At 38.0% G+C, this 15,088-nt stretch overlaps 1 protein-coding gene across 2 annotated transcripts in view; it reads right to left on the reverse strand.

Moving 5' to 3' along the window:
* The window catches only part of KLHL32 (kelch like family member 32), an 86,808-nt gene that overhangs the window by 36,849 nt on the left and 34,871 nt on the right, over positions 1-15,088 (reverse strand). For both annotated transcript variants that reach the window (XM_044427498.1, XM_044427490.1), the window contains exons 5-6: positions 13,763-13,861; positions 130-345 (exon numbers count right to left, since the gene is read on the reverse strand). In XM_044427498.1, coding sequence (XP_044283433.1) covers positions 130-345; positions 13,763-13,861 — 315 coding nt within the window. The remainder of the gene's footprint in view (positions 1-129; positions 346-13,762; positions 13,862-15,088) is intronic.

Genomic DNA, 15,088 nt, shown 5'->3' on the forward strand with positions numbered 1-15,088 from the left:
CTCCAATAATTTTCTTACAATGTTTCCTCACTAATTTTCATACTAATGTTGTTCTCTGAAAAGCTGAAGGATCCACAACAGTTTTTTTCTACAGTTTAACGTAAACTGTCCATTTTCTTTGTACTTTACCTGCCAGATTTGTTCTTCACTGAGTGATGTGAGTCGGTCACTCTTCAAGACCTCTCGGATGAGGCAGTATGGTAATGCCAGGACTTCTTCTGGGCGGCTATTCTGAAGCTCAGACAGGTGTTTCACTAAAAAGTCGACCACTGCTTTCTCCAGTAGAGTGAGGTTAAAGAGGTCAGCAAGCTTATAGAGGTCCAAATAATTAAAGCTATTTAATTCCTGGCCAGATAAAACAAAAATACATCTTAGAATGAATGCAGTGTTTACACATAAGCATAAAGAGTTACAGTGCAGGAATGACTTCAGATGGGGAAGACATTCTTATACTTTTAAAGTTGATTATCTACTTATACAACCATGCTTTAATATAGTGTATCTTGAACAAACTATTGCCGCAGTTGAATCCCTACAGATTTCCCAACAATACCAGCTAGATCACTCATGCATTTATAAATGCACAAATACTTATATACTGGATTTATACCCTTCTTGATATTAAACAAGACTGGCACTCAAGGTGGGTTACAAGATAATTTAAAATAGATTAAACCACAAATATGAAAATACAATAAAAACATAACAATTACGGAATAAAAACAGCACCCAACTGAGCAGACTCATTTAAAGGACAAAGGCCTTCCTGACTGAGACAGATTTTTTCTGCCACCAGACGGACAGCAAAGGCAGAATTAACCTAATCGCCCCTGGCAGGGAGTTCCACTGCTTAGAAACTGCCAGCAAAAAGGCCCTTTCTCAAGTCACCACCAAATGCACCTCTGATGTTGGCAATCCAAGAAGTTAGTATTCCCTATGTAATTAAGACTTGGATAGGCTTGTATAGGAGAAGGCCATCTTTCAGGAAGCCTGGTCCCAAACCATCTAGAGCTTTATAGGTCATACCCAGCATTTTGAATTCTGTCCAGGAACAGACTAGTAATTGGTAGAGTTGCTAAAACAAGGGAGTCCATGCTCCCTGGAACTTCTCCCAGTCAACAGACTGGCTGCAGCGTTTTGGACCCACTGAAATTTCAGAACAGTTTTTAAGGGCATTTCCACAAGCATGTGACAATAGTCCAAATGGGATTGAACTAAGGCATGGGTGACCAAGGCCAGCTCAGTTATCCCTAGAATGGGCACAGTTGGCACACTAATCTTGACTGTTCAAACGCTATTCTGGCCAGTGCGGAGCCCTGGGAATCCATGTTCAGGGATAAGTCCAAGAGTAAACCCAAATGGAGAGTTTCAGTCTTCGGAGAGAGAGCAGCCCCATCTAGCCCAGGCTGAAGTCCTATTCCCATTTCTGCCTTTGACTGACTAGGAACATCTCTGCCATATTTGGACTAAGCTTCAATTTGTTTACTCTCATCCAGTCTGTCACCCTCATCAGGCACTGAATTAGTAGCAGAAGAGCTTCCTTCAGTTTGGATGGAAAGGGGTGAGATGGTTAGGCGGCACTTAACCTAGTCAATTTCTTCCAGCAGTTTCATGTACACATTAAATAGCATGCAGGATAAGATGGAACCCTGAGGGACACAGCTACAGAATCAAACAAGATTCTCTCAGCATCACCATCTGAGATTATTCCCCCTAGGACTGGGGTCACTATTCAACACTGCCTCCCAATCCCACCTCTGACAGAATACGTTGATGATGATGCTGAAGGCCACCAAAAGATCCAGCAAAACTAAAAGGGATGCAAACACCTTTTCCAGTTCCTGGCACAGATGATTCACTAAGGCAATGAGGGCAGTCCCTGTCCAGACAGATTATATTTTAAGAGTGTTAAATACACATGTAAATTGCTACCAGTATTGCATTATTATAAAATCTATATTAAAGTAGATACAAAATGTTCTCATATAACTGTCTCTTTCAAAAATGTATTTCTATAGGAAGCTATCATTCCACTCTTCCTTTTCAGGAATTAGAACTATCTCCAAGTCACATCTCCAAATTTGCTGTTTATCTTCTTGGAGTTTTGGAATCTGTAACAGCAGCATTTCCTTTGTTCATTGCTTGAAAAATAGTAGTATCACATAAATCAGTTGTTCTTTGCTACACAACGCTAGGAACAGCAAAAACTAGAGGAGGAAATAACCGGCATGACTGTTCTTTTTCACAGATCTGTAACTGCACAAGATAATTCAGCAGGGCAATTCGAAGAAGCGTGTAGTCTATTATGTATGTTCAAGGGAGGCTTTGGATCTTCATTTCTTGAACAGAAGGGCCCACATGCCAGAATAAGGTTTGCAATAAGGTTATGGATATTTGCTGTTCGAAGTCATAAATTGAAACCTTCAAGTCGTAGGACTTACCTAAAGTTCTTCTTCAAATTCTGGCAGTACGAACAGATTGATTGTTATTATTAGTCATCACATTCTTTTCATGCACTTTGTCTAAGAGCATTGCATATTAATATTGCACTTTATTCTAACAACTACACTGTAAGGGAAAATAAGCTAGTAGAAAGTGACTATCTATGATAAGCCTCATGGCTGTATAGGGTTCTGAACCCAGGTTTTTGTATTCCCTGTTACTGGCTTCTTTAGAGGCTAAGCCGAAACTACATGCTCTCTCTTCTACATACAAGCAATCTGATCAAGAACTTAAGTGCGGAGCTTTTAATACCTCAAACTTCATTCTACAGTATTATTTTAAAAACGAAAGGGTCCTTACCCACTCAACGCTACAAAACGTTAGCTCTGAATTCTACAGCCTTGGTAGCTAAGTATGTCAGCCTCCTCCAACAAAATTTACCCCATTGTAATACCAATCACTTCTTCGGCTTAAAATTATACACTGCTATCCAGCTGATGAAGCTGCACGCCAAAAATGTCATGCTGAGATTGTGAAATGTATATTGCTGATCAGATAACCCACCTTCCAATCAGTGATATGGCTTTTGGAAACATAATGACATGATAAAAGTATAGAAAATGTCTGCAAAATATTAACTTTTTGCATTCTTTTCATATATCTGCTAAAAAAAGGCAATGATTTGAAATATAACAAATCTAATCTGCTTCTTCAGAATACATTTCAAATTAAACATAGGGTTTAAGGTTTACATTAAAAAACAGTAATATTTTTAACAAAGCTTACTAAAAAGTATTTTATTTTAGAAATGATAGTAGGAACAACCCAGAATTTACCACGTTAACTTTGTACCTACTTAACTTTTAAAAGCTTTGTTGCTTTATGGTATATGTTGCAATGAATGCCCAGAAGTTCAGTAGCTACTGATATAGATGTGTGAGAGATTGGACTGTTAGTGCCATAGTTAGTCACATGCCTCATCAATATGACTTTTGTGGATGCCTATAATTTAAAGGGATATACTAATGAATTGGACTGTCAGCATCTCCCCCCCCCCACAAAAGAAGGGGGACTTTCTGCAAACATTCACAGTATAATAGATTCAGCAGGACCAGTTCCTAGATTCCTAGAGTAGAGTTTGAACCACTTATTCCTAGCAGAAGGAACAAGAGCTGGAGACCATGTCCATCCAGTAACATCTACAGGACAGAATCAAAGGGCTTCAGTGCCCCTTGTGGTTCTTTTCCTTTTCAATGTTATAATTTCTCATTTATTTATTTAGAGACTTATATGCCGCCCCATTCGCCTAAGTCTCAGTATAGCTCTCTATAGCTCAGTAGTATTACTATTTGCCCTATCCAAATCCAAAACTTGTAGATACTGTTGAAGTGGAATATGATACCACCATGAAAAGCAGGAGCTTTACTACTCTAATGACCCTTGAACAGACCAACAGTCTGAACATAATTGTTTTTCCAACTGTATGCTACAATCATTAAGTTTATTTAGAGATTCTCAAATAGTCCTGTACCAATCCCTAATCATTTATATCCATATTTCTTATAAATTCAGCATCAGTCTCCTTCTTCAGCCAGAATGAATGGTTCCCATCCATCTCTGAAGTTACTACCACATCCATATGCTGTAGACCAGCAATGACCCATTCAGTGACTAGAAAGGAAAACAGGGAAAGTAATGTACCCTCCCCACTTCTTGCTTTTCCCTTCCTGAGGCCTTTTCTACTGCCACCAGATAGAATTACTTTCTTTTGCTTCTTCTGCCAAACCAGCCTGAAAATTCTTGGCCTCAAGTGGCTATTTTAGGTAGTGTGAGTTGGCTATTAGACATAGGCTGAATAATCCAAACAGACAAAAAGAACACCATTTCAAACAACATTTTTTAAAAATACTGAAGTGTTAACAAGAATAAGGTTTAAAAGTTGAATGCACATGCACTACATAACACAAAAATGTCATATGAGCAACAGAGTAATACATGTGTTTATACTTTTTTATTTTAATAAGCTACCTATACAACATCCCTCTGTTAGGCAGGTCCCTTATCCAAACAATATATTAATGCCACTAGTCTAGCATTCTAAGTGATTTCTCCAGCGCCTGCAGTTCTCCCTCTTCTAGACCTCTAAAATTTTCTTCTTTCTACTTGTCCAGTCCTGCCTTTCTGCTTTAGCCTTTCATCTCTTAAAATTAGTTGTTTCTCTCCACAAAAGTCTGTCTGAATTTTTAAAAAAACTTTGCTGGTGGAAGGACAACAAAGAGGAAACTAACCTGGCCTGTCTTGGCAGAGCCTAGAAGCTACCACCTGCTTATGTTTCCACCAAATGTGCCTCCAGTATAGGTGGGGAAATGGATAGTACGGGTGACTTGGTCTTTTGAATAGTCTGGGTCCCAAATCATGAAGAAAAGACACAACCAGCACTTTGAATTGTGCCTATTGTCAGTGAAGTGGCTGTTTCAAGAGAGCACACGATCCCTATAGCTGACCCTGATCAATAGCATGACTAAGGAACTTTGCCCCTGCCATAGTTTCAGCACACTTTGCAAATGCAGCCCTATACAGAGTACACTACAGTAGCCCAAACAGGATACAAGTCTTTTCAAACAGGCAGCCTTCTCCATACTGGTGTTTCCAGAGGTTTTGGACATTATGACCAATTAAGCCCTGCCAGCATGGCCAACGCTCAGAATCCTGGGAATTGTAGCACGAAACATCTTGAGTATACCAGCCTAGAGGAGGTGGAATTAAGGCATATACAAGTAGAGCTCATATACCAGCCAGCCAATGGGCAGAGCTCATATACGAGCCTTAGCTCTACAAACAGATTCCTGGCCATCACCTAAATCTGGGTATCCAGATTTAGAGTTGAATTAACAAGAATACTCAAGTATTTTCAAGGGAGTGTAACTCCATCCAACACAAACTGAATTTTCTGATCTACCTTTTAACTGATCAGAAGTGCCTCTGTCTTGTCTGGCTTAGGTTTCAATTTTTTGCCTTCATCTCCATTATCAACACTGGATACTGATTTAGAACAGCTTCCTTGGATTTAGAAGAAAGGAGAGCTGTAACTGGATATCAACATTTCATTGAATCCCAAACTCTAGACAATTTATTCTAGTGGTTTCACATATACATTAAATAGTGGTAAAGACAAGATGACAACCTGGAAGATGCTGTAGAATAAAGGCCATGGTGTTGAACAGGAATTCCCCAGCACCAACTACTAAAGGCACCCCTTCAAAGAGTGTAAAACAGTACCACCAAGTCCCATCCCAGCCAGAAGAATCCTATGGTCAATGGTATCGAAAGCCACTACAAGGTCCTGCAAAAGCAAAAGGAACACAATGCCCAAATCTAGTGTCTGAAATAAAACAACGAACAAGGTGACTAAAGTCAGTCAAAGAGCCACTGTGGCATAGCGGTTAAAAGCATGGACCCATGGACTCAGGTGATCTGGGTTCTAGTCTTCATTCAGTTATAGAACCAACTGGGTAACTTTGGACAAGTCACAGACACACAGCCCAACCTACCTCACAGGATTGTTGCTGTGAGGATAAGATTGAAAGCAGGTGGAGGAGAACAATGTAAGCCACATTGTGTTATTTATAAAAGAAAAAGGTGGGATATAAATACAATCAGTGGGATATAAATACAATCAAACAATCTTCTCTACAAACTTGAAGTTCAGTTGAATTGTATCTAGGTTAGCCTTTCCCAGCCAAGCACCCTCCAGATTTTTTGGAACTATACATTCCAGTACTCCTGACAAACAGTCGTACTTGCTAGAGCCAACAGGAATGGAACTTTAAAAAGACCTGGCAGGAATCAGGCTGTGGAAAACTGATTTAGATAATCCACCTTATCCAGAAACCCCTCAAGCTGAGCCAGCAACACATACCGCAGTACCTTGTCCAAGAATGGAATACTGGAGAATAGCCTGAAATTAGCCAATATTATGGAATCCACGGAGAATCTAGTTTGTTTCTTTGTTTGCTGTTTTTAACCAAGATCTTACAACTGTCTTTTTAAGTATAATGTAATAGCACCCTCCTGTAAAGATTTGTCCATCATTACTCTAACTCACTTGGATGTTCCTTTACCAGCTATATTTATAAGCCAAGAAAGACAGGAAGTACAATCAAACACATACACCATAAATCTCACATCTCCAAAGATCATATCCACATCCTTGGACAATACAAACTGAAAACTATCCATAATAACCAGAAAGATCAAAGTTTTATTCACTGGGCAAGTATCAATTATGGCATGTAAGCTGGCATGGGTATGAACAATGTTATCTGCAAAGTGTCATGCAAATTGGTTATAACAAGCTAACAAGTAGCCAGCATTTTTTTCTTGTGGGCCAGTATGGAACAAGACTTTGACCCCACCCCTCAAAAGCCTATTTTGAACTATATACAGATGCATTGTAGCAAGCTAACAAATGCTTAGCTTTGAATGGATTGTGTCCCCCTTGCTCATTTATTTATTGCTCATATTATTATTTATCCATAGTGTAAAACCTGACATGGTCAATTAAAAAGTGAATTTATATTTACTACAAATGTTATATTCCTTTTAGACATAATCCTGCACATCCTACCCTATGGATGGCTAGAGAATGCTGAGAGTTTGGGGACTTTTTTCTGTTTGAACATGCATTAGACTATATCTGTAGTGCTTTTCTTCATGAAAATCTCGAATATTCAGTATGAATCTAATAGAAAGGGCTGCAAAGAGATTTGAAAACAAATGTGCACTGAAAAATCCTGTAGTATCAGACTGGCAACTCTATAAAAGTTGGTTGACAGAATATTTTTCAGAATGAAAATATATATTATCCCAATAGCTCTTAACATATACATCAAATGTGACAATACCCATGTAAAACTGGATAGGAATGCAAATATTTATGAACATTCTATTTTAGCATTATTTCATAGTCACTTGTTTTTCTTTTATATGTTTAAGAAAAGCACTGCATGTGCTATAGAATAGGATGTATGTAAGTAACCGGCTGATAAATGAGAATTAATCACAACCAAGTACACAGCAGAGTACAATATACCTCTGTTCCTCTGCGCTGTGCTATAAAAAGAAAAGAAAAACACAAGGAGAACTAAGGGGAGAGACTGCATTTCTTTATGACCTTATTTGAAAGATAAACTCCTTGGGGAAATACAATTTATTCAGATTATCAAGACCCTGCTGTGCAAATCCACAATCTGGGAGCACACTACAGAGATCAAAAAATATTTACTTTATTCTGTTGGGTATAAAGGCTTCTAATGAATGCATAATTAAGACAGAAAAAGTGTATGCAGCTTTAGAAATTCCATCGTTGAGCCAAGCCATTAATATCCAAAGCATCATACCCAGTTGTTACTCTACCTGCTTTATTTTTGGATTATAGAATCATTATAAATCAAGGTATTATGTGATTGCCAAGCCACACTGCTCCACTTCCTACAAATACTTGCACGCAGAGAGAGGGAGAGAGAGAGACGATTCACTGGGCAATGTACTAAAATCATACTAAAATATCTGTAGATATTATCCTATTTGTATCCTAGTCATATTATCTCCCCCCCACACACACAGAGAGAGAGAGAGAGAGAGAGACCAGTACATTCTTATATTTATTAAATATCAAGCTGAGGGAAGGAGTTATTTTAGTATTTGTAAGATATTTAAGCTAGTTTTAAATAAGCAGAATTCATAATCAAATATGGGGACTACCAGTGATAGACACGTCCCTTGGGCTTCCGTGTACCATCTCCTGCATTAATCCTAATCAAAATGCCCCTCCCTTTCCTTTCCAGTGCCAAACATGAACAGTAGCATGCCAGCATTGACTTTAATGTTAACCATGGTTAGCTTTAACTAGTGCTTGAAAACAAGCTTTTAACCTTGGTTTCACACTCTGGTTCATTACTTCTGATGCAAAGGTAATGCTAACCTTGATAACTGAAAAAGAGATAAAAGAACTTGCAAGCCTGTAGTGTACTCCCCCATGTTAAAGAGACTTGATAAATGTTACTTCTTCCTTGACTCATTTCCTTCCCACATACAGCACTTTTTGCATGTTCAAATTTATACCCGACAAGGGCAATTCACATGTGGGATTTTGTTCTAGCACAGTTCCCACTTGCTCTGATAAAGCAAACTCTCCTTGGTTTGATAAGGCCTCATCTGTGATGATGGGCTAGCATTTCAGGGTACAGTAAATATGTCATGAAAGTTATTTCTTCAAACCCAATTGTCTGCCTTGAAACATGCCTTTCTTGTTCCTTATGAATTCAAGCCTTGCCTAAATATTCCATCAAGAACATACCATTTCAAATCAAAGATGAAAGCTGCACTAATTCAGACCAAGGTACAGAAGATGTGAGGAGAGTGGCACAGGTAGGTTTTATTTTCTGTTCAGGTGTGAGAATAGATGAATAGATAGATAGGCAGATAGAGAGTCCAAGGCCTAGCTAATAAGTTACCCCTTTTACGAAAAGCAAAGCAGATTACTGCTTCTATTTTAGGCTGCTGAAAAGAATAATCAGTCAAAACCCAGCAATCATCTGACACACATCTGAAGACGAACTTATCCCTTTCCCATCTTAACCTCCCTCAGTAGCTTTTGGATGAGAAACAAGATTTATAATATGAAGGCTCCTCGTTCTTCAGAGATGTCTATTAACATGGATAAAACCCAATTTAAAATTTTTGTGCATGTGGGTGGGTTGGACTGGGGAAGCTGAAATAAATATTCTTCCATTTCTTTCCAAGAGCTAAAGGGACTACATGCATCTGGTACTCATATTTCTATTCTCTTGTATTACAGCAGCAAGTCTCCTCTTTCAGGTCACGTCTCCCACATAAAAGTGCTAAACTAATGCCGTTTAATGACAAATTAATGTCCATGAATAAAAAATACACCTCTAATAGCATAGAGTAATTTGCCATTACAATATCATCATTGGACATGCCCCTGGTTTAATACGATGTATTTAATTCATAACTTAATGAGTGATATATAAAAAGAGAGAGATGAACCCTGCAATTACATTTATGTGAGTCTGTCACCTTATTTGTAAAACCTTAGAGTCATTTACATTCAAATTAGAACAAATGAGTGATTTCACAAAGTGCAATGATAAATGACCATTGCTGCACAAGACGGGGCTGTATTTCCTGTGAAACCCTTAACAGTTTCCCATTATTTGTTAAAAATTACAATGCATATTGCCCAGTGTTGTGTGAATAATGACTTTTTTACTGATTAGGTCACAAGACTAATATGGAGCAAAATAAATAATTTCTTTTCATTCTTTTTTTTCCTTTTCTTTCCCATGCTCTAATTCATTCACACTAGTGGACTCACACTGCCACCTACTGCCTAGTAGTGAGTATTGTGGGAATTTATTCCAATGAGTTTAAAAGCAAAATGCTCAAACGTTTATGATACCTAGTTTGTCGCTTTATACTCTAATGCTTTGTCATGATCAAAACATAATGGTTGACAGTTATGAGATACTTACTATGTGCACAAACCAGCCAATTGTATCAATCTATCAATTAAATGCTAGACTGTGTGAATATGTATATTGTACACTTCATTACCATTAAGTACTCATCTAGATAAAGACACCCAGAAACAATCATCTCAGGTGAGGGTCCAAATCATGTTTCACCATTTAATGAGCCAAACCACCATCACAGATCAAACATCATAGACAAGACAGTGCCTTCCAATGACTTCCCTCTCTCCTTTAATTTCTTTTCACTAATGGCAGACATGGAAGGAAATAGTGCATAGTGCAAGTAAATTGTGCCACTTGAAGAAATTGCTTCAAGGCAAGATCTACCCTGAAGATACTATCTGACCTAAAGCTCTAAGGTCAGCACTATTCAGTTGGCCACAGTTCGTAGGTTCATGCATTAAATTGTTGCAACAGGATTTTTCTGTTGCTGTTCTTCTTAAATCATTGTTCCTGAATTCTAAATTCTAAAGAATTGTTTTATTTCTTGTTGTAAGACAGCTTGAAAACTGTTATACAGAGCTATAAATAATTTTAAACAACTAAATTAAATTAAATTAAATTAAATTAAATTAAAAAACACTTTTTCCAGTTACAGCCACCACTGGATGATAGCCATAATTTTATAATTAGCCCTGAAATGACAGGATGCTGGCCATATTCAAACATCAACACAAAGCACAGTTTGCATGTTGATCATGACTTTTGCAAGCTTGCATACCTCCCTCTTCCCTTCTTCTCATTTGACACGGCTTCAAGGAATAATCCAGAAGCTGCCACTTCCAATTTCAATTAGGTACAATTTTAATCATCTGAACCCCAAACTACTGTTAATGTTAATGACAGTTTCTTTAAACAAGCGAGTTGTCATAATCCATGGCTTGTTTCAAACTAACTATAATTTAAACTTGAACCTTGGTTATATTCTAATGAGAAGAAGGGACTCAGTGGAGAAGACCCTGATGCTGGAAACGGCTGACGGCAAAAGGAGAAGGGGATGGCAGAGGTTGAGGTGGCTAGATGAGGTCACTGGGGCAGTGGGTGCTGGTTTGGTGGACTCTGGACGATGGTGAAAGACAGGAGAGCCTAGAGGAATGTTGTCCATGGGGTTGTAATGGTCAGGCACAACTTTGTGACTAAACAACAACAACAATGGTTATATTAGCCTTCCCTAACCTGGTACCCTCCAGATGTCTTGCACAGCATCTCCTGCCAATGACTATACTGGCCGGGATGAAGTGGTCCAGCACATCTGGAGGGCACTGAGTTGGGAAAGGCTGGTTTAGATTAATCATAGTTCAAAGTTCAGAAGTCCTGTGACATCCAAATATGGCCACTGAGTGATGTACAAGTATAAATAATCTCTAAAATAATCCCACTGAATAATGAATTAAACACCCAGAAAATCATATAGTACTGCCTTTGTAGGCCTCAAGTAGTTCAAAATGCAAGATGGTATCACATGTTTCAATGTTATCCCTATATGAGAATGACATACAAACAAATGCAAACAAAACATCTTACACACAGAAAGCTAGCATACCTATGATAAGGCAAGACAAGAAGCTGTTCTACCTTCTCACAGGTAGAGATTTTTGGTATGAAGGACAAAAAGTAAAAACCTCAGATGACTCAAATGTATAAACTTTGCTTGGTGTCAACACTCAGTAAAGGGAAGATTTTAGGTTTTGTATGAATTAAAGGTTCATACAGGTTTTGAATGAATTAAAGATTTTGTATGAATTAAAGGTTTTGTATGAATTAGGTTTTGTATGAATTAAAAAAGAGAAAGGGAAAATTCCTTTAAAAGGTCTTACAGTGAGTTCATGTCCTGAAAAATTTACTTATGAACATAATTCTTCCCAACAATGAGGTGGGAAAAAATTAAATGGCAGTTGATAGAATAAGAAGGTTTTTGTTGGTTATGTTTGCCCACTGAATAATCATTCTAATGAATAGCCATGATTCCCAGAACATCAAATACAATCCTTTCAGTCATGGAACATAGTGGGGCATAATTAGCACAAATACATCAAGAATAGACTGGATGCACAGATTTTCTCATATTTAAGTTGCAAATCGTTCAGGACCCAGAAATCAACTTCCAACTAATATTGGTTATTTCATTATACTATACAGTATGTCAGGTTTATTGAAGCAACTGAATGCAAAAGGGGGAAAGTTTTTAAAATAAAATAAAAGTTTGAATATTGCTACCTGTAATTCCAATTTTTGAAAGCCTGAGTCCCAGTAGTCTCCACTGCAGCATCTGATCAAATTTCTATCCCCCCTTAGGAATGATTCACTAAAATGGAACTCTCTTGTATTCCACAGCTTCCAAAAATGTTTTAAATTCCTGTAAAACACCATTTTGCAATGTTGCTAGGTGCTATAAGAATGCAAATGCTAACCAAAGCTCGTCAGCCCACGTGGATGTGTGGAAAGCAGCACTGCATCTTTGATAAGATTAACGTCCTGCATGTGTTAAACTATGAATCAGCCGAACCATATAGTCTTGAGCTGTATCTTAGGCTACCCCACAGTGTCTCTTTATCAAGCCAATAAATGTTCCTGGAATGGAAAACCTTAGCAATTCTGGGTGCTTTTCCTTGGTGCCAGTCATAATTCTGATAACATAATATAAAAATAGAACAACTTTCTTTAGTTATTAGTTATTACCATGAAAGACAAAATCTCTGTATTGCAGAACAGTTCTGTGACATGTCTCTACAGGGGTTGCCACCATACATCACTCTTCTGGTTCTAAAACGCAGGATGAGTAAAAGGAAATCCCGGAAATCTTGTACTTCACTTCAGAAACCATAAAGTAAAACCAAACCCTCAGGAAGCCAACAAACTCCCATATGCTTCACTCTTCATCCCTAATTTAATTCAGTCTTGGTCTAATTCAAACATGGAACAAAAGTCAAATAATTATTGGCAGGATGGACATCATGGGGAATCCATCATGACATCCTGTGCATGTTAACTCCTACTTCCATGGCCAGCTAGTTTTGTGCAAATGTCACCACAGTAGGCACACAACTTTCAGCAAGCATTAGCAAATGCTCAAATAAGACTCAATGACTAGCCCAAAGGTACCCATGGAGTTTCCTGGTCCAGGATGGACTAGAAACCTGATCCCTGAGTCCAACCTTTTAATCACTATACTATACTATGAGGTGATGAAACAAAGAAGATGAAAATGTGTATATAAAATGTTAATACAAAGGATGAATTTTGGCTATCCCATGACAGAATATGATGACAGAGGACATTATCTGATGCATAAAATTTGCTTCCCATATTAGTAAGTTACTTTCATAAACAACATTTACATATCTATTATGCATATCTAATTATATTATATTGTGTCTACCCATCTACATTTATCTATTAGAACTTGATTCTACTTTCTCAACAATATGCTATTTCCTTTAAAATATACACTTCCTAATTTAGGAATTTATAACTGTATACTTTTATTCTAACATGTGTATTTCAGTTGTTGGAATTTTTGTTAGTCTGTCTATTAGCATTCAGGCATGGTATATGTGGATTTTAACCTATAACTATGGATTATACTATTGTAACAAAATGGAATCTAGTCATTTGACTATGTCAGTTGCATGCTCTTTTGATATGTTCTTAGGTCACATAGCTGATGGTGGCCATCCTGTCCTCACAGATGGTCCTGGGTGTAACAGAGATTTAGAAATGACATTGAGAGTAACCAGACAAAGGGAAAGGTCCCTTCTCCTTACCTGGATAAGATAGTGAGAACATAAGCTAAGCATCTCCAGCAGCTGCAGATGACTCCCTGCAGCAAGCACATCCTGGATCACTCCTGGCTCCAAAAGAACCTATATCAAAGGGAAATAAATAAAACTAGTAAGGAATCTGTCCTTAAAAGTGCTCTGAAATGTGGTATTTTACAAACCACCTTTTGTACAATATAAATTTTTTGCATTTTCTTTGAAAACTTCTACAAACTACAACTAATGTATGTTTGTTCTTTGCAATAAGAGGAAGGCAAAATCATCATTATACACATCTATTTCCAACAAAGGTTACATTCTGAGCTATAATGCCCATAAGGAACAAAGAAAACTTGTTAATAACAAGGCAGGTCACTGGTCCATATGCTTCAGTATTACCTATACCAGGAACTGGCAAAAGATAGATTTCCACATGCCTGAACTTCAACTCTGTTTTCCCATAGAGAGATCTCCAGTTCAGTAACTTTGCTTCTACAGAATTAGGGGTATCTACATAAAAGTTTTCACATTACCCTTTGCTTTGACAGGTCCAAAGTGGGCTAAAAGTAGAGTGCATCTTTGAAACACATATAGGTGCACAGTTGTCTGAACATATTTAATGTCCAGCAAGAAGGAAGAAGTTCCAAACAGCAGTCTACTTATTGTGACAGGAGAAAACAGGTACACAGAAGAAATATAGCAATGTGTTCTATACCGAATATACATACAAGCAGTGATTCATTAAAATCATATTCTGTCTAGGATACATACCCCGTCCAAAATTCAGATACAAATAACATTAAGTTTACAACAGGCACAGCCCAAGATGTCAGAGAGCACAAAATGGCCCAGCTCCATTCTATTCTATTTCACCCTACCATAAAGTGCCCTGTACTCAAGACTGCTCAAGTTGTTTTAGCATATAAGGTACAAAATCCCAGAAACACTTTTCCTATGTGGCAATAATGCTACTGCTGCTGCTGCTAATTCAGTATCTAAACATAAATATGACAATGTGCTGCCCCTCATGAACCCAAACCCAGTGCCCTTAAGTAGCAGTCTTACTGTGCCAAATACTAACAGACCTCCAAGTTCACCCTATGAGGGCATAAAGAATAACTAGAGGCCTGCAAACTTATATTCCTGAGAGAAACTGTGGCTGTGATGGGTTATTTACTTGAGTTATATTTAGATTCCCTTTTTCCCCCACAAGGAAACCAAGGCAGCTTAAATAAGCTCCCACACCCCCATTTTATCCTCCCATCCAGCTTGTGAGCTGCCGAGGCTGCCTGGCCCAAAATCACCTGGCAAGCTTCATGGCTTAGTGGCAAC

The sequence above is a fragment of the Varanus komodoensis genome, unplaced genomic scaffold (genome assembly GCF_004798865.1).
Source record: "Varanus komodoensis strain SLA01 unplaced genomic scaffold, ASM479886v1 scaffold1, whole genome shotgun sequence".
NCBI classification, from domain to species: domain Eukaryota; kingdom Metazoa; phylum Chordata; class Lepidosauria; order Squamata; family Varanidae; genus Varanus; species Varanus komodoensis.